The sequence below is a fragment of the Manduca sexta genome, chromosome 18, assembly GCF_014839805.1.
Source record: "Manduca sexta isolate Smith_Timp_Sample1 chromosome 18, JHU_Msex_v1.0, whole genome shotgun sequence".
In the NCBI taxonomy this organism is placed as follows: domain Eukaryota; kingdom Metazoa; phylum Arthropoda; class Insecta; order Lepidoptera; family Sphingidae; genus Manduca; species Manduca sexta.
The window spans coordinates 11956980-11978753 of NC_051132.1; the positions used below are offsets into that span (position 1 = coordinate 11956980).

At 35.5% G+C, this 21774-nt stretch overlaps 1 protein-coding gene across 10 annotated transcripts in view; it reads left to right on the forward strand.

Annotated features, from left to right (window-relative positions):
• LOC115441589 (bromodomain adjacent to zinc finger domain protein 2B) overlaps window positions 1-21774 on the forward strand; it is an 87064-nt gene that overhangs the window by 32104 nt on the left and 33186 nt on the right. For all 10 annotated transcript variants that reach the window (XM_030166440.2, XM_030166441.2, XM_030166439.2 and 7 more), the window contains exons 3-4: window positions 13447-13538; window positions 21412-21570. In XM_030166440.2, coding sequence (XP_030022300.1) covers window positions 13454-13538; window positions 21412-21570 — 244 coding nt within the window. In that variant the 5' untranslated portion in view covers window positions 13447-13453. The remainder of the gene's footprint in view (window positions 1-13446; window positions 13539-21411; window positions 21571-21774) is intronic.

The following is a 21774-nucleotide window of genomic DNA, read 5'->3' on the forward strand; positions in this document are numbered from 1 at the left end:
CGCGTTTAAAACAAAGGTTTCGCGCCGTATCGAGGTGATCTCGCATTGTGCAACATCCTGCCTGCGCCTGCCCCACATAGCGGCTCATCTGTTATTACAATCAACTGCATATAGCTTCGAACTTATTTACTATTTGTCACTTATAATTATTTGACTAGGATAGAGAAACATTCTTTTCATTCATGATTCGACTTAGCGCAAATAGAAAGACGGTGTCCTTGAAAAGATGTTGTGTAATGATTTGGTTAGAAAAAATAAATATAAGGGTTTTCTGTGATGTTCCATTACCGGGGCTTTGTCATTACTAAATTATTTTTCAAGTTTAGATTATTGGTATTTGGTACCAGATATTTCCCTTACAAACTTATATAATATCTTAATGTAGGTAGTTTATATTACAAGTAATGAGTCACTGTTATTGCACAATGGTACCAATTGTTAAACTGTGTCAGAAACTGGATCTATCGTAATTTGTTATAGATTGGCCACTGCTCTAGATAATACACCATATATGTATAAAAGTGTATATTTATACTAACAAACATAGTGTGAGTAATGAAAACTCTAAGGTATTTTCGATTTTAGATCTAAATGTTAATGCGCTTAGCATTTATTATATTAAAGCAACCTTGCCTGTTGCAACACCGATTTTGCTGGTGGTAGGATATATTGTATATCCACCCGGTTATCGACCACCGTACACAAGGTGTTAAAACTCGTCATAGTGGTTCACGTAAGTGTGTCGCGTTCCAGGATTAGCCTGTGTATAGCCGGTTCCAACAGGCCGGCATAATTGTGTCGACTGCCAAGGGGTAATCATCTCTTATCAGTCGACATTCTATTGAACCACACACCACTTACCATCAGGAGTAGTGAGGTTACATTGCCACGTTCGTATAAAAAAAGTATCATAAATATTTTTATGTTCCTAAATAAACAGAGAAAACAGTAGGAGGTAATTTTTAACATAAATAACATTTTGAATGATGACTGTATTGTACTGCACTGCACCTATACACAAACATTAGACATTAAGTTCTATTATGACCAAAAATTACATTATCTTTTATCAGACAATAATAGTTAAATACTATTGTTTAGAGGCTTAAATAGACTCAAGTATAAATACGTACTTAGATGGATGCTTTTTACCAAATAACATTCAAGTATTTATTCTTACATACATAGCATCGATTGGACTAAATATCGAATGTATAAATAATGTCTTCTCTGTGTTCTCCATTCCACCTATTTTGTGCCTTAATCAACTTTAAGACCACGAGAACAAAGTTGTATTTTATTTAATTGGTTCAAATCGATGGAATTAGGCTGTTGCCATGAACACTAGATTTAAAACAAGTATCCAATACCCGCTGAATAAAACATCATACGCGTTAACAATCACACTTTACTCCGAATCGATACGTATGACCGAGTACTGTTAAGTGGTTTTAACATATAACTCGTACAAAGGAATATGTTCTTTATATCAATGAGTATAGAGATCATTACGCGTGGATTACGGTCTTACAATATCGAGTATTAGTGTATGTGTGTGTATCACTTCCTCGTTTTTGATGATTTCTTCGCATTGTCAAGGCGTCAAGTTTTTATCGAGTAATAAATTATGGAAGACAAGAATGTTGAGTTGTATATCGAATTGCCGGTTTAGTGTCCTTGGATTCTATGTGTAAATTAGGTTGATTTGTATGAAACTTATCAGTTATTAATACTAAGTTATGTGTAGGTCACGCTATAACTCGCCCGAAGCAAGTTGTTCTAAATCAAGGTTATATAACTTGCGTTTATTATTTCCGCGTCAACGTCTTTCAAATTAGTTGGAGTCTAGCATGCATTTTATATCACTAAGTTAAAGCATTATACATCTTCAAAATATTTAAGACTGATTAAGACTTTTAAAGGTTGATGAAAATGACCATCTAATTTTATAGTAATTTTTTGTTATCTGCTGTTGTTACTCGACATTAGCAAAAGCACCGATATTTAACGTTGGCAGCCATAATAATATAAAAGAAAAAGACTTAAAATACTGCACATAATAACACCCGTAATGACCAGCCCGCTTCGTTTCATCATGATATAAACTACAAACCTAAACCTTTACGTTACTGCGTTGACGAACATGGCATTTTAATCGATACTTTATCCTCTTATACTGTGCACATCAAAGGAAGCGTGACACGAACGCGTGACATTACAACAAAAAGTGTCAACTGCATACATTTCTGGTCGAAGTAGGTCAGCGCGGTTCGGCCTGTCGCGACTGTTTGTCACCGATGAAATTACTAGCGTGTTTTATGAATTTAATACCTTTCGAAAAGGCCACGTTACCTCCAAGGGAAATTACTGGCAATTGTAGTTAAATGGATTAGTTGGTGTGTGGAAACGTTTGTATGTTTGATTAATTTCACTGCGGGTTACAGACTTTCAAAGACCTGCTTGCTGTTTTGTGTTATTTATTTCACTATGCGACGTCACTACTACTTCACATCACGTGACGGAACGTGGTAAAAATTGGGTGATAATAAAGGCGTGATTTGTGTGTTTGTTGAATTTGTAAAGTAAACTCTTACCTATATATAGTAACGTGCCGAGCTTCTGTACTAGGTGTTATCAAAATTTGCTGTGGATGTTGGTTGATAGGAGATGTAGAATTGGGCGTGAGGAAAGTAACTGTTATGATTAAAAAGTATTTCCAAGGAGAGCTGACGTCAGTCTTGCTGGTTGTTCAAATAACTAAAAACCATGATTATTGTAATGTATAAGCATAATCTTATTACTGGTGCGTATAGTTTTGATAAATTACCGGGAAACAGCCCTCTTTTACATTTTACTTTTCTTAATTAAACAAAAGGATGGACAGGTCGCTGACCTTATAACACATAGAAGATTTAGAAACATTACTTTCAGTACAATAAAGTACAGTAAGTTTTCAAATAATTCTGTACGTGGACAGGAAGAAGTACCACATGAATTGCTGTTACTTTGGTAATACATTTTTGATCTTCAACCGCGTAATTACTGGGCATTATGGGACTCAACATCTGATGAAGTGCCATGCAGTAATTTGTAATTGCATGATGCTACTGTCTATGGGCGGTCGTATCGCTTACCATCAGGCGAACGACACAACCGTCTCGTCATCCAACTGCAAAAAACATTCATTTGGTACTGGCTGTGCCTATTTTATTGGGTATAATTATGGCGTACTCGTTGATTTTGAACTACAACCGGTTTCTTGTCACATGTCATTACCTTTGTTGACCGAGCTATCATTTCGCAACAACCGTTAGTGAAAGACAAATTGTATGTTTGAAAATGCGTGTTTTATCTGTATTAGTATCATTTTTAAAGATGGAAGTTCTAAATTTCTTTCTTTTGTTTATTTCTGTTTACTTGTTAATGAACAAAATTGCATCACACATGCAAGGTCAAATATTTCGCTAGATTTGCATCTTCATCTTTCGAGACTTACATGGGCAACTACTGGCAAATAATAGTCTTTCCCAATATAAATAACAAATACTTTTCAAAACATTTAAGTAGATGTAAAAATTGTCTTATTCATTATACCAACAAACGTAATTACCACATCCGATAAGTCTTATTTACAATTTCAACCTTCGTCAGGCCGTCAGAAAAGTGGAAACCTATTATTAATATAGCTTATTCATGAGCAACAGGTTGAATCCTGCTTATCGTAGAAGCCCTATAAAGCGCTGAAATGCCCTTTGCCTTTAATCTTCCTAGTGACAATCATTAGGTCGGTACGTATGGTAGTTAAAACCTTTTACAATATATGGTTTGACCAGGAATAGACCCAGGACGTGCTAAATGATTACAAGAACTGTTGATATTATAATAGCAGTATCAAGTTATCTATCTACCCTGTCGACTTTCACAAAGCTTCAAAATTTGCATTTATGTATGCAACTTTTTCACCATGTTTTCATTCTGTGATACAAATAACTGAAAGCAAAGTATAAATTATTAAAATTTAACTATTTTTTGTGACCACGAAGGCTGCAAAGTCTTCGAAATGTCGGGAGAAAAATAAAAATCGCTATATAATCCGAAAAGAATTTAATTTTAATGTCTAACATTCGCGTAAACATAAGAAATCATTAGTTTAAATTATGATTAAATATTAAAGAAAAGGTTTAATTTCGTGTCTGACCGGACGCATAGTTCAAGACCGTGGCAGTCGTTTGGACTTCCGCTCGACTTTCGGTGCTATTTATTTAGTTTATGATATCATTGAAATTTATATAAAACATAAGCTATTGATAAGTTCTTATAAGACTTAAAATGTAGAAACCATTAATATTCCTAAGGAGGTGAAAGCGTAAACACACCTTTACAAATTAGATGCGCGTAAAAGCCAACAGCACTTAACTGTTCTTTATGATAGGCAAAACAATAGAATAGACTCCAAGCAACGTATTAAAGAAGCGGCAGTTCATGAAAATTTTATTGTTAATGATGATTGCTGCGTAGAATATTTTATACGATGCATTTGAACAACGATTGTCGTAAACCGAAGTTAAAGTAATGTCTTTTCAAAGCCTTCTTCGGGGCAGTCGGTAAGAAGTACTCGAATTCTAATAAAATTATGATCGCTGGCAATATTTTTATAGCCTAACGAACTCAACACAACAGTTTAAATTCGTACCTTTCAGAACGGTGAAACATCGATGATTCAATTTATAACAACTGCGCGGGTTATTTACAATTGTCATTTAACAACAACGTTTTATCGACTACTAATATAAGCCGATATTTGCAACAGAAACTTCAGTAACTGCCGGTTTTATAGTTATAGTGTTACTCGGCGACAAATCGACGTCTGCGCGTCGCCTTATTTCTACAAAACTTGTTACAGCTGTGAAGAAAAAGCGGTGCAAGAAAATTCCAAAGCGGAATGTAATTTTATGTACCGGTAATGTTATAAATTATACAATCGAATGCAGGCGACAATTTCAGTGAAATACATTTATTTTACTACATAACGCGAAAACATTAAATTCCTTCTGTGTCAGTTGGATTAAAACTGACTTTAAAAACTAATATTAAAACTTAGATTATTTCAATCGAAAATGTTATACGATTTGTTACTATGAATGGGTTATAAATCATTTTTATTATAAAGGATTATTCTGTTAATAATTTGTAATAATATGAAAAATAATTATATGATATTTTATTTTCCTAACTTGGATGCCCATTATTTCATCCCAGTACACATTACTCATAAAAAAAAACAGTATTAACATTTAAAATACCTATACACCATAAAACGCAAGTCATCCGTGCTTTTCTCACGCTATTCGAGTTTTCTAAATCGTAAGTAGCTGTAACACGACCGAAGTCGGGTAAAAGCAAAGACAATGAGGGGTCGCTGACCCGCTGCCCGGCCTGACCAACGCTACTCGCGACGTAGATGTGCCGCTAGGTGTTGTATGACCGAGTTGTCTCTGAGAGGACAAGAAGGACTTTGTGAAACTATGTGACAAAATCAGTATAAAAATTACCCGTTGTTACATGTATATTCTGAGCTTTTGCTCACACCTCCGCCGTAAAAGTTTTTATATCTGTGAATAAAGTTATATTATCGTTCTTCTATAATAAATATTTAATTTTTGATAAAAAACGGCGGAACTTTATTTGTACTCCTATATATAATCTTCAATCGAATCAAATACAACGTACTCTGGGACGATATATATATTTAATAGTGGAAAATATTTTTTTTTCCATAGAATACCCCATAGAAACATAGCAAGAGAAATAAAGGATAACTTTATTTCAACATCGAAACGTTTAGTGTAGTAACGTTGGCATGCAAAGCACCACAATACTATTGACTAATCAATCATATATTGGCTGATAAGATTATCATAGAAGTAAATAATGTAATATTTGTCGAAGGCTTGAAACTGTTGTTTTTGTGAACAGTAGTGTTTTACAAGGTTAATAATGACAAGTTTTATCATCAAACATACTCTAAGGAAATTTACTTATAAACACTCATAGTATTTATTTGTTAAAATAAAACCTTAAACTAATACGTAACTCACCAAAAATAGCTTAACAAATATACATAACACTATATAAAATAACACTTATAACCGGTAGTACGATATTTTAATTAAGAACCTGTATCGATCATACATATTTAAACGCGAAGGCGTGCATTTAGAGCAGTTTTTTGTAGCGCCATTTATAGAAAGAGTAATTGTTATTAAGATGTGGCTGTTCATGTCATGTGTGACAACCGTGCCAGGAGACCAGCTGCTGATCACAATTACTATTGTAAGGCGGTCAGGTGTTGTTTGTCTGTATATATTAGTTTTCTTTAGATCCAAGTGACAAGTTATCCCGTTGGAAATAGATTTCATATAAATATCTCTTTCCGTACTTCAATGTGAAGTCAGGACTTTAAAGCAATTTGCACAAAGTATTTAGGTTAATATTTGGGGCCAGTCATGCCCGTTCCGACTCTTTGAGGATCTAGTATTCGGAAACTTGTGTTAGAAGCCTACACAGGGTGTTGCCCGGGGTTTTCAATACTACAGGTCTACTGTATACATACGTTGTCACTAAAGCAAATAGGCGAGAGTTTACACCTAAATATAACTACTATGTGTATTGCTTAAACACACACATCTTGTCCTGGCTTAATACAGTGTCTGCTAAATATATAGTGCAGTCCAAAAAAGGCGGTAAGCGAAAAGGTCACTCGTGGGCCACAAAACAATAGCCATACCGGTAAACTACCAAATATAAACATTACCGTCATGGAACAAACAAACCCACTTTCGCATTATATGGATTTAACTTATATGACGGTAGAAAGACGGTTCTATTCGTCTCATGCTTTTTGTGTATGATTAATGGTGAATCCGTGTACGCTTTCCCATCAGACACAGGTATAGAAACTGCTTCATCCATTTGCAATTTAAATACGCCCATAACATCCTTTTTATGACAGAGAACGGCTGTCGTAGACGTTTTCTTGGACTGATTATTTTGCTAAATGTCTTGCGTTCGACGGAGTTAAGCTAAATGTACAATATTTTTGTATGATGTACACCGCTTATGTGTGACAAGGCAATGAGACAAAAAATTGACAATAAGGTTTCTAAAATGTCTCGCGAATGCAGTAGTAAGTCAGTGATAAAATATTTCTTGAAAAGGAACTTCGTAAGTGTCTTATGAAATCTTCAAACTTGTTAAACTGGCCAACTTATCCAAAATTTTAACGACGGTTGCCGAAAAAGTTTGAAATTTGGTAATGTACAAAATGGCCCTATTTACAATAATTAAGTTTGCCGAAAACACATACAAGAACATAAATCTTTACGCAATTTGCACATCCGCCGGTCGACAGTTTAGTACGCAGGATATCGGAGCGTATTCATGATCAAGTCATTACCTCGGCGAGAGCGCTCGGCTATGACATGGGAACTAACGTGTAGGTTTGTATGGACCATTTGAAATGGATTTTGATATGTAATGGAATGGCACTATCCTGTATAATCAAGAGTACAGCTGCAGAATTTGAAATATTATAATATTTGAACCACATTACGCAAATTCAACGTTGTAATCTTGCATCTGTTCTGACTGACCATCATATTGTGATCACTCAATACATGAGATATTGACATGTTTGACGTCATAGTAATCCGATGCAATCACTCTGTAGGCGGACGCAACAATTAACGTCACGAGCTGGTCACCAGTGGAGAGACGCTCCCGCCTCTCGTCCACTTAGTTTTCAGACAGCTCTGTAATTACCATCAGGTGCAGTGCAGTCACTTTATCGTGCCAAAAACCACTCACAGGAAATTGGAAACGAGATTTCTTTTATGACAGTAAAGGTGGAATATTTTTAAAATGCTCGTAGTGCGTTGTTTGTCTATTAATAGTATAGTGCTGACTTCATGTCTGACGAAGCATTCCACAAGAATAATTATTGTGTTGCGTTAAAAAGACTATAAAAATGATCTGCCGTTTATCGCCTTATGGAAGCATTCTATAATCGGCCATTTCCTTTTAAATTGCAGCGTTAAATGTTAGCGGGTGGAGTTACCCGTCTACAAAAACAGTGTTATTCTTTGCGATCATGGTTGAACTATCGTAAATAGGTATAAGTATTAAATGTACACTAAATTTGGTTAGTTAACTTGAAAATAAATTGTCGGTTGCGCCACGATTGTACTACTTTGTGTTGGTGGCAACTGTTTTACCTTCCGTTCGAATGTTTTACAAATTGCCATTGAGTTTTAATAGTGTCAAGTTCTTATTTCTTTACCCACCTACTGGAAAATTAATATAACGCTTGGTTTGAGTTCAAAAGTCTCATTAAATAATTTACCCATTATGAACATAAAAGATAGCCTCTTATGTCATTTTTGTATAATCCGTTAAAGATCTTAAGAAATACTAAAACATTTTGAATGAAAAAAAAAACATAAATGTAACATGAAGTGTGCGTAGGAGCTATATGACGGACTCCGACCGATCACCTGCTCTCAATGTTAAGATAATTGCACGCGCCAGTCAATGCAAATTTTATCGACATAAGTACCGCTTGGTCATAGCAATGAGTCTGTCATATTTCATGGGTCCATATCGAGTTAATGCAATGAGCTCCCGAAGTTCTACTAAGAAAAATATCTGATCAAAGTTCACTCACAAACAGCCCAGGCCTAGTTCACAGGCAAGAATTCCGGTTTGTCAACATTGGATCGACATTCACATTGTCCTGTCTAACTCAGCTCTTATCTCTCAAGCCGTAGACAGTGATGTAGAAAGAAAAGTCACGATTATACCCAAGATTTATGAGAACAAGGGAAATACGAAGCACAAATGCAACGAAATAAAATTCTGATACATTTTTGTTAAAATAAAACACAAGTTAATAAACGAGCGAGGCATCGAGCATTTAAATGGAAATTAACGAAATGCAAAAAACATCACACATTTTTTGTATTAGCCTTCGACGTCAGAACCCTGACCAAGGTCAACCGCTGACACACATACCTACTTATATATTTATAGTATGCCTGTAGTACGGGGTGGAAGTACCAAAATACCCCCCTTTAGCCTGCTCGGGGGTGGCACTAAGCGGGGGTGAGGCTTCCTTATTGCATTATCCTTGTATGTAACCTTGAATGCAGTGAATGGAGTGGGTGTAAAAAATGAGGGGATGATAATTGATCAATGATGCGGGAACATTTTTGGCGGATGGGTATTTTAGTATTAATGATTGAATGAGTTCTTATTTAAAACATTGTGTTTAATAATACTGCGGAAGTTACGTTTACAAACGTGACCTAGATTAAAGTGCTTTATCAACAATTTAGTTAACAATATAATTTAAACTTTTCTCATTAGAATTAGCTTACTTAACAAAATATCAAACTTATAAAGTCACGTTGTGTCGTATTATGGTACAAAAAAAATTAAGAGCGAGCATTTTCTTAGTCAATTTCGTGTTTTATGTTGTGCGGATGTATAGAATCCGGCGTGGTGACACCTACTTAGTTGTTTGTGGATGATAACATTAAAGTTTCTTTCTTGACATGTTTTATATATTTAAGTTTCATTAAATTATTTTGCGTCATGCGAAGAACTCGTCCTCGTAGTGAATAAAATGAATGCTCGGAAATAAATGATGTCAAGCAAGTAATATACCACCTTTAGCTACACAATGTCTATTAGTTAAGATAGAATCTACATAGTCTAAGTACACCTGTACTGAAGGCCGCGCTAATTAACTGGTATGTGACCAGTCAATACATTGTTTCGTTGAGACGTTGCGGGGATAGATATTAACCGGTATGCCTACGTGGATATTTGGTATTTGAACTGACTTGGCGATATGTGTACTACCTATGGAACTCGAGTTTGCATCGTTGTGATTAAATTATTGAAAATATTATTGGATTTGTAATTATAATATTTTGTACAAATACTACAAAATATTATAATTACAAATCATCATAAAACTGCCACGTTTATCTTTTTCAATTAGCAAATAATATATTTTTTTAGTTTATGTTAATATATCGATGATTATAAACATAATTGACGTAAGCGACATTGAGTTTTACACATATCTAGAAAGGTCACATTTTTCGAAAAAAAAAATTATGCTTACGTTAGTCAGCATTACAACCGTCGATATATATGTAACTTTTTTTTAAATTACTGCAACAGACAATTTTTTTAGCTTTACCATCTCCGTGTATTTTCAATCAGCCTTCTCATTTACATTAAAGCGAGTACTTAACTTTATTCGAACTTTCCAATCCTGGTACTAGTTAAAACGAACACAAATTAGTAATGTTAAATGGGAATGGTCGTGAGGAAAGTTGGCAGTAATGTGCGTATTTCACAAAACGTGAGTTTCGATACATCCATACGCAAAAGTGGCTCGAACCGCCCCAGATTTAAATGAACTTTGGATTTCCTATAAACACTGCTGTCGGATAACGGATTATCATAATATTATATGCCGTAATACAAATGATCTTTGCTATTTCCATAAAAACAATATTTTATCTACACTCCCGTAATTTTTACGAATCAATGAACCAAAAAGTATTTTAAAAAAAGAAAAGACAAAAGCAATAGTAATTATAATAATAGTAAACACACTGGCCGAACGCACAATTTCATTAAAAAAAATATTTTTCATTCATTGTGAGAGGGCGATGGGAGCGAGGGTGGCTCCATTGATGTTTTCCCCCGGGGGGGTGCCCCTGCCTGGTAGTTACTACAGCTCTGGCTGTGTGCTTATTTATACATACCTAGTTAATTCATACACTTACTCTGATATGTACTAGTGCAAAAGTTCCCACAGATAATATATATATTTTTTTAATTTTGTAACTATATAGAGGTTATTGCTCAATATATATATTGTACGTATGTTTTTATATGTAAAATAACATTTTTCATTAGGAATATCGAATTTAGAAGCATCTCAAATATTAGCACTTAACCCCTTTAAAATATGGAAGTAATTATAGTATATTCAAGTAATTATGTATTTAAAAATATAATGATGTTTTTCAGAAAGTGATTCAATGTCAAGTATTTTTTATTTACACATGAACCGAAGGTCTGACATGGTCAGGGTCGAAACGGGTTTAAACTTTTACTTTTCTTTTTAGTAAAATAAACCCACCTATGGTCATAAGCAGTTGAGCGGCTTAAAATGTTTTCTTTCACAATGATGTTTTTTTTTTCATTCCATATGGTGCAAAGGAACGGAAATATATTTTTTGTTTCAATAGATTCTGCATATAATATAAATAAACTGATAAAATCAGGATTCACTTATGATTCGACGTTTCAAGATTGATGTGAGATATAGAAAAATGTTACTTAAATGCAAATGGATTTAAGTACATTTCTTGTAATATGCCAGATGCATAAAAACTCTGTAAGAGGTATCTCTCAGAGGTTTATTTACGTCTTATAGAGAATGATTATACATCAAAAGCTAGTGAAATTGTTTGGATGTTTGTTAAAAGTAAACGCAGAAACGCCTGAACGGATTTGGATGAAATTTGGCACACGAGTAGATCATGTTCGGGATTATTACATAGAATACTTTTTATCCCGGTAGTTTGTTCTTATAAGAAATAATCGATTTTTCTATTAGATTTTAAAATTAGATGGCGCCGGCGTTGTATTATGTCTTTTTCGCGCGGTCGAAGTCGCGAGCGGTTGCTTGTATTTTATAATTTTGTTAAGAAACATAACTGCTTATAAGTTAAATATAATTATAGTGCAACGTATGACTTGTACGTGTATTCTTTCATATCTTATCTGATTTCTTCGTAAAATGTTTTGGAATCGTTTCCTCTTGATGACGTAAACGCCATTGTCAATTAGTCGTCAGACGTCATTTATCATTTATCCCTGAAGGTATAGGCAGAGGTGAAACCAGAGAAACCAATTTTTGACAAGTGTGATCCTCATGATATAATATGGGGCGAATTTGCCACATCGCGCAAAAGTTCTAGTCCCCGCGCTGATAGTGAAACCCAAATATTATTTTTGCTTGACTCGTATTCGAACCTGGGACTTAAAGCAGTGGTCATACCGGGCACGCAATATAACTATGCCACCGAGGTAAATTGAATTATGATTTTAATATTTTATTATTTAAAATACCCAACATACTCGTATTCATTCAGAAGCACGTAGACGTTGGCCCTGCTCCTGATCTCTCTCCGGTCAGGTTGGATTATCGTTTCACCGAATTATGAGAGTGAAGGAACAGAAAGTGCACCTGTGTATTGCACACAACTTGTGCACTATACTATATCCTGCGTACCTGGCTGATCTCCGTTGAGATTGGTTGCCATGGCCGAAATTCGGCTAGGAGGAATTCATTCATTCATTCGATGGTAGTTATTATTGGGTAAATAGGTAATGGTGTTCGCAGATCTGCAACTCTACACAGTTCATATTATACTACTTGCAGAAATACTATATTGGGGCCTTAAAGCGGTAATATAATTACTGTATAAATGCTATAATCACAAGTTAAATGCAACCTTGACACCGTGAATACCTTCAGTTGTATAATGTATTATTGTTAGATAATATGAACGTAAAGTTATATAATACGTATGTGGTGTATATTGTATTTTTAATATTTCTATACATTAAAAAAACATAAAGTTGGACACATATGGTAAATGCAGAATAATAAAACATCTAAACTCATTTCATACTTACGAAATATTGTAATAATATATTTTTTTTTTATTTCTTATCGCTACTGAAAAGAATATAAGTGTTTATTTTAATGCATCTACCTTTCTAAGTTTGCTAACAATGTAATAACGGAAGTAAGGAATACATTTTCATCAAACGTGTACGACTGGTCGTTTTTGCGGTAAAAATATTGGTTTACGACTACTAATTCTTGTTTGAGATTAGTCTCTGTTGTTCTTTTACGCTTCACACGTATGATCAGCGTCAAATAAATTCATTCGTTGACAGGAAGCCGTACCGTATTAATTGCTTTGTAATTAATACATTTCTTTTTTCTGCGTGTTAATGAATTTCAGGTTAACTGTATATTAACCACCTTATTCATAGACGTTATTTATCTAAAGACGGAGCATTGCTGTGATAACAAGTAAGTTTCTCAGCTTTGCTGTTTGCTTAGCTTTGTTCATCGAACAGCCAATTAAATTCAAGTTGTATCTCAATATTAGCCAATCATAACAGCCCTATATCTACGCACTGCGAAGGCTACCATGCCGTCAGCACTGAGAAACAGACCTGTTATCACAGCAATGCTTTGTACTGAGATAAAAAAGTCTATGAATAAGGGGGTACGAGTTTGTAATTAAATTAATGAATGATTGAGATGGTTTTGTATTGTTGCAGGCGTGGTATGGACAAGGAGGGCGGCGAGGGCGCCGAGGCGGCAGGCAAAGGGCCTCCCGATGGATTGCTCGACGCGGCCGGTCTCTTCGGAGGTACGTAAACATAATTATGCTCATAGTTAAAAAAATCTAGATACATGATAAAGTATCCGCCAAGTTCGCATAATAATACTTCAAAAAAATCCTACTGTTGGGCACGGGCCTTCTCTACTATCGAGAGGGATTGAGCCTTACTCTGCCACGCTGTCGTAGTGCGGATTGGTAGACTTCACACACCCTCGAAATTCCTATAGAGAACTTCTTAGATATGCAGGTTTCCTCACATGTGTCTTCCTTCGCCGTTAAAGCCAGCGATTCACACATAATTTTAGAAAAATCAGAGGTTAGTGCACTTGGGTTTCGAACCTGCGGACATTCGTCTCGGCAGTCCGTTCTACAACCAACTAGGCTATCACTGATTAAAATGGTTTACCACAGGTATATTTCCTCGAGCTTAAAATTTAAAGACGTATTTTTCTTTCGATCTTTTCTTCCAGAATAGGATTTATATTGTTCTATTCTTCATTATACTTCAAAAACTAATGTTGAAATGCCTCCGCATCTCTGTAAGCGTGCTTGTTATAAATACAATACTGAAGGAGATTCTAAAGGCCAACTCACATTCTTTCATACTTCAATTGTCGACGTAAATTATATTGCTGCGAGGTATTGTTAGGGGTTTCGCGGTGATATTTATCTCGGGGCTCATTTTCCTGGGATACCGTGCTATTGTTACCTCGCACGTAAACTACGCGTGCCGGTAAAATCGGTTAGTTTACAATGAACTAAGTAATCGAAATATTTTAATATTTGTTTTTTTTTTATATTATGTTGGTGGTATTGGCATGATGCCGAAATCATGGAAGTGTTTAAATTTTTTTTTGTTAAACAATACTTCTACAATCTATATGGTATGTTTTCGTAAACAAGCTTTGCTCCTGCTTTGTCTAGTTTTTCCATACAACAGTGTACAGGTACGGATTCCTTGATTGTGAAGTATTGAGTCAAGTTGCCAACTTTTATGTGCCCCAGTGATGTTTACCATCAGGCGAGATTTTTTTTTTATTATAAGGACTAAAGTAAAAATCAAGTCGACAGTTAAAAATTAAGATATGACTGATTGAAATCATAGTCCCATATTTGTAGGTTTGATGCGATTTTATTTATTTATTTTATTTATTTATTTATTTGAACAGCCAACAAAACATACACCTTACATAGTTTTTTTTTTTAAGAATTCGGTAAGTAATTTCTGCAGTGCTGTTTCAATTACAGGCTGTCACAGCATGAACATTTTGAATACATAACAATTAACAATTGGCTGCACCATAAGTGCAGTATATTCTAAATATAAGACTGAATATAAAACTAAATTTAGGTTTCAACAAGCGAGTTCAATATTTTCTTTTTGAAGATAGGAAGCGAGTCGTTAAATATGTCAATACAATCAGATTTTTCTACAATTCGGTTATATAATCGGGATAAGCGAGGGACAGGCGAGTGGCTACCAAGGTTAGTTCGGCTGAATCTACAATTAAATAAGGGACGTGGATATCTAGGGATTTTAGTAGGTACATTAAGAGAGAATTTATTGAGAAGAGGTGGACAATCTATATCACCGTTGACTATTTTATACAAAAGCATCAAACTAAGTTGATCACGTCTGTCTTTCAAAGTTTTTTTGATAATTGATTGATTTATTGAACACGCACTGATTCAGACATCACTGTAGGAAGTTATAAAGATGTCACTTTCTAACCGAGTGGTGAACATAAAGCAAGATGTATGCGTTCATACAAATAGCACAATTGCTCCACGTATCATCTCTTTTATATGCACATTGATCATGTTTATTACACGCGTGTCCCCAGCTAGCGACTTGGCTGGTATCGTGTCGACCCAAGTTAAGTACTAGGATTCTTTAGCTAAGAAATAGCTGTTGTTTAGCCTATAGATTGATATTAGTTTGTAATCTATTTACGTTAAAAGTCGGGAATTGATTGAAAATAAAATAGGAACTGTATGTTTATAAATCTGGGAATTAAGTGAAAATGAAATTGGGATATAATTGAAAAAAAAAACTGTTTATTTTGCCATACAAATTTACTAAATCTCTTTATAATAGTGTAAATATGTGAACTTTAAATCACATCTCAATTAGTTCTATAGTTTGAACAACTGGATATTGTTTTGTAATTTATTGCATATGATTTAACGATTCCTTCCAAGTGTAATGACTAACAAAGCCCATGCTTTTATAAATCGGCAGTACAATAATATTTTATTACTGCGTGTTATCCTAATTTAGCAGGACAAGTTTATGTTCCTAAACTAAATGAAAATATATTTTTCTCTACTTGAAGTATATTAGAATAATGTGTCTGGACCCCAAACGTCCCGGACATGTTGATAGTGTCTGGAACTAGCGTTTAAATGTAGTCTAGAGTCTAGACATGTTTCTACATTTCTTTTAACTTATTCTACAAACAGACCACACACAGTACAAATATTTGCACAACACATGGATGTCCATAATCTGCATATTCAACACAATATGTAAACATGTTTTTTAACGTCTTTATCATTGGCGCAAATATTTTTATAATAGATATAGGGTCTTTGGTTGCGGACATGAAAATTATGTCCAAGACTAGTTTGATGAATCCGTCACCTAACCATAAATAGAGGACATTGCGTGCCGCCCCCCATTTGTATATTAGGTGGTGGCTTCGACTCGTAGTTTATACTGACAGTGCTAGCCCACCCGCCTTGCCATTTTCTTGGGCGAATTTTACGACATCCGCAACAGGATATAGAGCAGCTCGATCATTCTTGTAAAGAAGCGGATATATAATTACAATGTAACAGCTCGGAGTCAATACACTTTAAATACAGGTATGCTAGATTTTACAAGTACCAGCGATTGTTAAGCGCTCTGTGTTTAGAAAACATTCACTTTTTGCATTCGTCCGACCGTTTGAGACATTGTACGACCGTCGTTAACTACTAGAGATGCGGCCTTATGATTCCCATTCTAGATATGCGGTTTTCTCTGAACACTCTTGAGTTAGTTCCTCTGCCAGTTTTTTTTATTGCCGTGTGCGTCACGTTCGTCTGGGAACATGGTTGGATGTAATCTATAGTGATTGTTTTACGGTTAATGTATATTATTGTTGAAATAGCTAATGTTTATTCAAACGCATTACTATCTTTCAAGATGGTTCTTTAGTATATTTTTTGAGTGTTTTTTTTTTCAGTACTTACAGAGCATTTTGATCACATTTGACTTAGCTAAACGATTATTTATAAGATTAAAAACAGTGTAGTACATTCGATTTTCCTTCATTCAGATAGACACCTTTAAATCTCGATTCGGTTTAAATCGTTCATTCATTCGGCCACATCTCTAGCAAATATCGCTAACGCTTCGAATAACATCACGTCCGTTCGATGGTAACACTATGGTGGTAATCTGTACGGCGACCATCGTTTTCCGGCCGCTAGCCGGGGCTAATAGCTGCCGATGGTGCGTGTCTTTTGTTTGTGCCCGCGATGTAACTCGTCTCATTGTCGTTTGAACGCCGGGTGCGCGCGCAGGGTTGTCATTCTAGGTTTTTTGTTTTTAATGTTTATTAGGACGATATTGGTGTTACGCAGACGTTATGTTTTAGTGTTATGTAGGATGCGCGTCGTCTAAAAATATTCTATTTTCGGTTACACGAAGTCGGAGTTCAGTTAGAACAGGGGCCTTATTCTCTATTCCGCACGTTAATTTAACAGTGTGTAACAAGCACGGAACACAACGTATCATGTTTAGGACTATAGAAATTTGGCTTACAGAATACCATTCCACGCACATTTCCCGAAGATAACATGACACGGCCGCGTTACGCGTTTACACTATCATACAGAATAAGGGCCCTGTGTTATTCTATAATAAGTTGGTTGACGAATTAGTCTCGTTTGTTTATCCATGCCGTTATCCGGCGAGCAATAACGTCAAAATCTGTGCGCAATTAGAAAATTAGTACAAGTTTCGTTGATGTCGTGTTTTGTTTTACCATGAATTGGCGTATTGCCAACATTGGTTTAATTCATTGATTAATTTATCAATGAAATTGTTGTTAAAATAAAGCACAATTTAGATAAGTAACAAACATCCTTTAGTCAATGCGACAAAACACCAACAAATGCCTAACGTAGTAGCATTCGTAATATTATTAGTCGGATACGACAGACAACCCTGTTCTCGCGTGTTGCTATACCTTATAAGTAAACTTGGCCGAGGTCACTGCCCCCCGCTTCGAGCCAGCATCATTCTCCATCCTACACCCTAGCGATAAGGTTCACATTCGTATACATTGTCTGCTCCAAACGATGTTTCCTCGTTATTGAGGTATTTATTTAGTACGTCTTTAGCGATTTATGTTGATAGTTGGATTTGGATAATCTTGATATGTGAATAGGAGTGTACATCATGTTCGATGCGAGAGGATTATTTTGTAGTATACTTCGAGTTTAGTTTTAAGGAAAGCGGTATTAAGTTCTTTTAAAATTAGTACAATTTATTTCCATTTAGTTTGGGTTTTAGGGTTATTCGTGTTAGAATTATAGAACCCTTTTCTATTGCCTCTGGATGGTTGTGCATCGACGTCGTTCTTGGAGTAACTGGCTTAGTCCGCGTAAAGCCTGTTAATCTATAAGTTGACGTTTAAAGCGTATTCTACACACAAGATTTTCACACATCAGTACTTTTATGATGCATTACGTTTCTACCAAAGGTAATTATACAGCCAGTAACATTTAAAATTAAAAAATATGCATAAATGAATACGATATTGACCGAATGACCAAGTGAACTTTATTATTTTTATTGCAATAAACAAGCGTGTTACCGACTGATATTGTCAACGCAGTATTCCAGGATTTATTCATTGTATATTTATAGTGTAATATGCGAACTGTGTTTCACATATTACTTTCATAAATTGTGCGGGTCAGTCCGGCGCATTTTTACTTAGAATTTAGTACTATCATAGTTTATGTTTACGACAGCCAGTTCGTTCAGGGCTGACACGTACCTAGGTTTGTTGCAATAATATGTTTTAAAATAATGGTGTTTGGGTTTAAATTGGCTTAGTATTTGCTTTGGTGTTGAGTAGGAAAGCAAAATCTGAATGCTATCACCAGGATAGAAGAAGTTTAAGACCATAACAAAAATTGTTACTTGCTTGCATTTTACTATTCCTCGTGTCATTGTTCCCTGCTGACAAGGGCTAACGTTTTCTTGTTTTACACTGTACCTTACATTATCAGGTGCAAATGCTCATTATCAAAATCATAAACAGGAAAGCACTTCTTATCTCTCCTGCCTGATACATTGCTAGCCAATGCTTTTTATGTGGGCAGCACGGCCATTTTATTTAACTTTCTTCAACATTCTACTCTTGATAGCATAACTCTTATTTAGTAATTATAGCCCCGAGTAGAGCATGTGGGCACCAGTGAGGTAATGTGCGCGTCCTCGCTTCCTCTGTGAATCATCGGCGCGCGCGCGGAATGTTCATTCGTTTTTTACATCACAAGCAGGTATTTTTGTTTGGAGGACCTACAATATAAATTTTATTGATTTAGAACAAAGAGGCTGTTATAGATCGCTTTGTTGTATGGTGTCAGTTTGATCTTTATTCTGCGCTTAATTTTGAGTATCGAGGTGTTCTTTAGAAGGGTAGAGGTGTTGTGGTAAGGTTAACACAATAGTCATTACTTATACGATTAGCGTCGATGAAATTATCGCATAGAACAGTTGTTTTAGTTGAATTTGTTGACGGTATTTAGTTTATACATAGAATATAGTTGTTTAAAGGATTTTATGTGTCGATTTAAGGACACTCAGTTGATAAAAATACAAATTACGTAAGCGTGCGTTTTCTTATACATAATTATTCAAATGCCACAAACGTTTAATATTAAATAGTATCTCATTTACTTTGAATTATATTGTTTTATAAAATATATATATTGACAAATGATGTTTTTAATACATGTAGGCGTTTAAATCTTTCCAAGTCCGTGAGTAAAATTTCTATAACAGAACGGAAAAGCCAGTAATACGCAGTAATTAAACACATTATTATTTAGTTTAAGAAATTAATTATTGCAGACATGAATTAAATACCGCCAGCACTTATCTTCAAAGCATTCACATTTACAGAGGCACTAGTTCCAAAGGCTCTCGTATTATTTAAACTCCGTCAGCCTTTGGAGGGAAGCCAAATGTGTTCCTGATCCGAACTACACTGTAACATTTCGCGATGTTACTTAAGTGCGAATGTCAGCGGAGTTGGCTCCGGCGACGGTATACTCGGGTTTTCACATATATGTGCATTGCTTCACGCGGGGACGTTGTGTGGGAAATCTAAATTCCTTGGGTTACAAATAAATATCTATAGTTGGTCATCAGGAGCCTATATCAATAATTATAATCGCGTTGAGCGGTAGGGCTTGTTTGAAACATTACGTGTATTGAGGAATTCTAATTAGGAAGGTGGCAAGCAGTCATAAAATAAATACAGCTGTCGCGCGTTTGCATCGATACAATAACAAAAATGTTGCGCGTTTGTATAGATTCTGACGCGTGCTGCATACGCGACTAACGCGCGTCAGAAGTTATGCAGAAGCGCTGACAAAATGTGCGAAAGCATCGCTACAGAAATATGTCGTAGCGACCTCCATTAGTCCTAGGTTTCCTTGTTAAGTCATTGCCGAATTCAATCAATTACATATAAAAAGCCATATCTGCATTCAGTCAAGTATATTTTCATATAGGCTACGTAATTTAACTATTCGCGTAACAATATCGTAGATATTCGAAATTTTTGACGAAGTGGAATGCAATTATTAATTGTCGAAAAATATTTACTTGGTAGATACTTTGCGTGGAATATTTGATCACTTACGTAACACCCAACCTGAGTGTCATTTGGGTCAAATCGGACGTAACAAGCCTCGGTTTCCGAACAATTCACTCACTGTTCACCTGTTTACACATTACTATTTAATTTATATGAAATTAGAATTTATAGTAGTCAAAGGCCATATTAATATCTTCGACTCTTTCCCTCTGAAGTGCGATATCGGCTGAGACGCTTTCAAACTAAGGTAAGTATCTTAAGATAGTCGGTGTTTAATAAACCCATATTAACATCAACTCAAACGATATTTTAAGTCACAATAAGTGACGAATTTTGATGGCTGAGTATGTTTATTTAACAGCGGCGACTCAGCTAAGGACAAGCTAAATGACAAATATACCTTTTTATTTTATTAAATAGTTCAATATATTAAATGTCTACGTAAGATTTTCCTCAACGGTGAGATTATTTTATTAATATGGCCCTTAGACACCGTTTAGATGACAAGCTTTATTAGATCTATTTCGTATCTATTTTAATCGGGGTGTTCACACGCTAACGGGCGCTAGTACACGTAGTTTATAACATGTGTGTAACGAAATTGTCATCTGAAAGGGGTTTTATGTTGGTATTATGGCATTTTATTGAGTTTGCAAACAGGCTTGTATCACGAAAACAATTACAATATATTCTAATTATCTTTGACTAGCAACTAGTAATTTTCAATAAGACCTTAACCATAATTGTCTAAGTTTTTAAGTATGTATGTATGTGTGTAGACAATTATGACTTATAACTATGTATGGACCAATGTGTTGCAACGAAGTATGATAGCTTCAAATGTTTCCGACGACGTCTTTGTTAAAGCAAGGTGGAATAGAATGTGAAAAAGACTATTCCCACCAGAAAGTGAGAAGAGTAGTCAGGAAGAGAGAGAGAGATAGAGTGTAAGAGAGAGTAAGAGATTGTTTGGTTGATTTTTGCATATTAACATTAATACTTCCTTGTTGCAGCATACTGGGGTCGAGATGGCGCCGGCGGGGGTGCGGCGGCGCAAGCCCAGGCGCAGGCGCAGGCTGCGCTCTTCGGCTTCGGCTCGCGCTACCCGCCGCCTACCACGCTGGGCGTCGCTGCCAACCAGGCAGCCTCGTTGGGCCTGCATCCCGCTGCAAGTGAGTACACACCAAAACCGTCCCTATTATACGGTGTTTTAATGACCGAAGTCTATCTATTAACCAAGCAGTGTAGCGCAGATAGTTGCTGTTTAACGTATGTCTTTCTCCAATCTATTCTGTAAGGTTGTTATGATCTGAAATGGTACGCTCTGATTTCTGGATAGTATCTGCAATTTTTGAGAATAAACATCGATATTTATT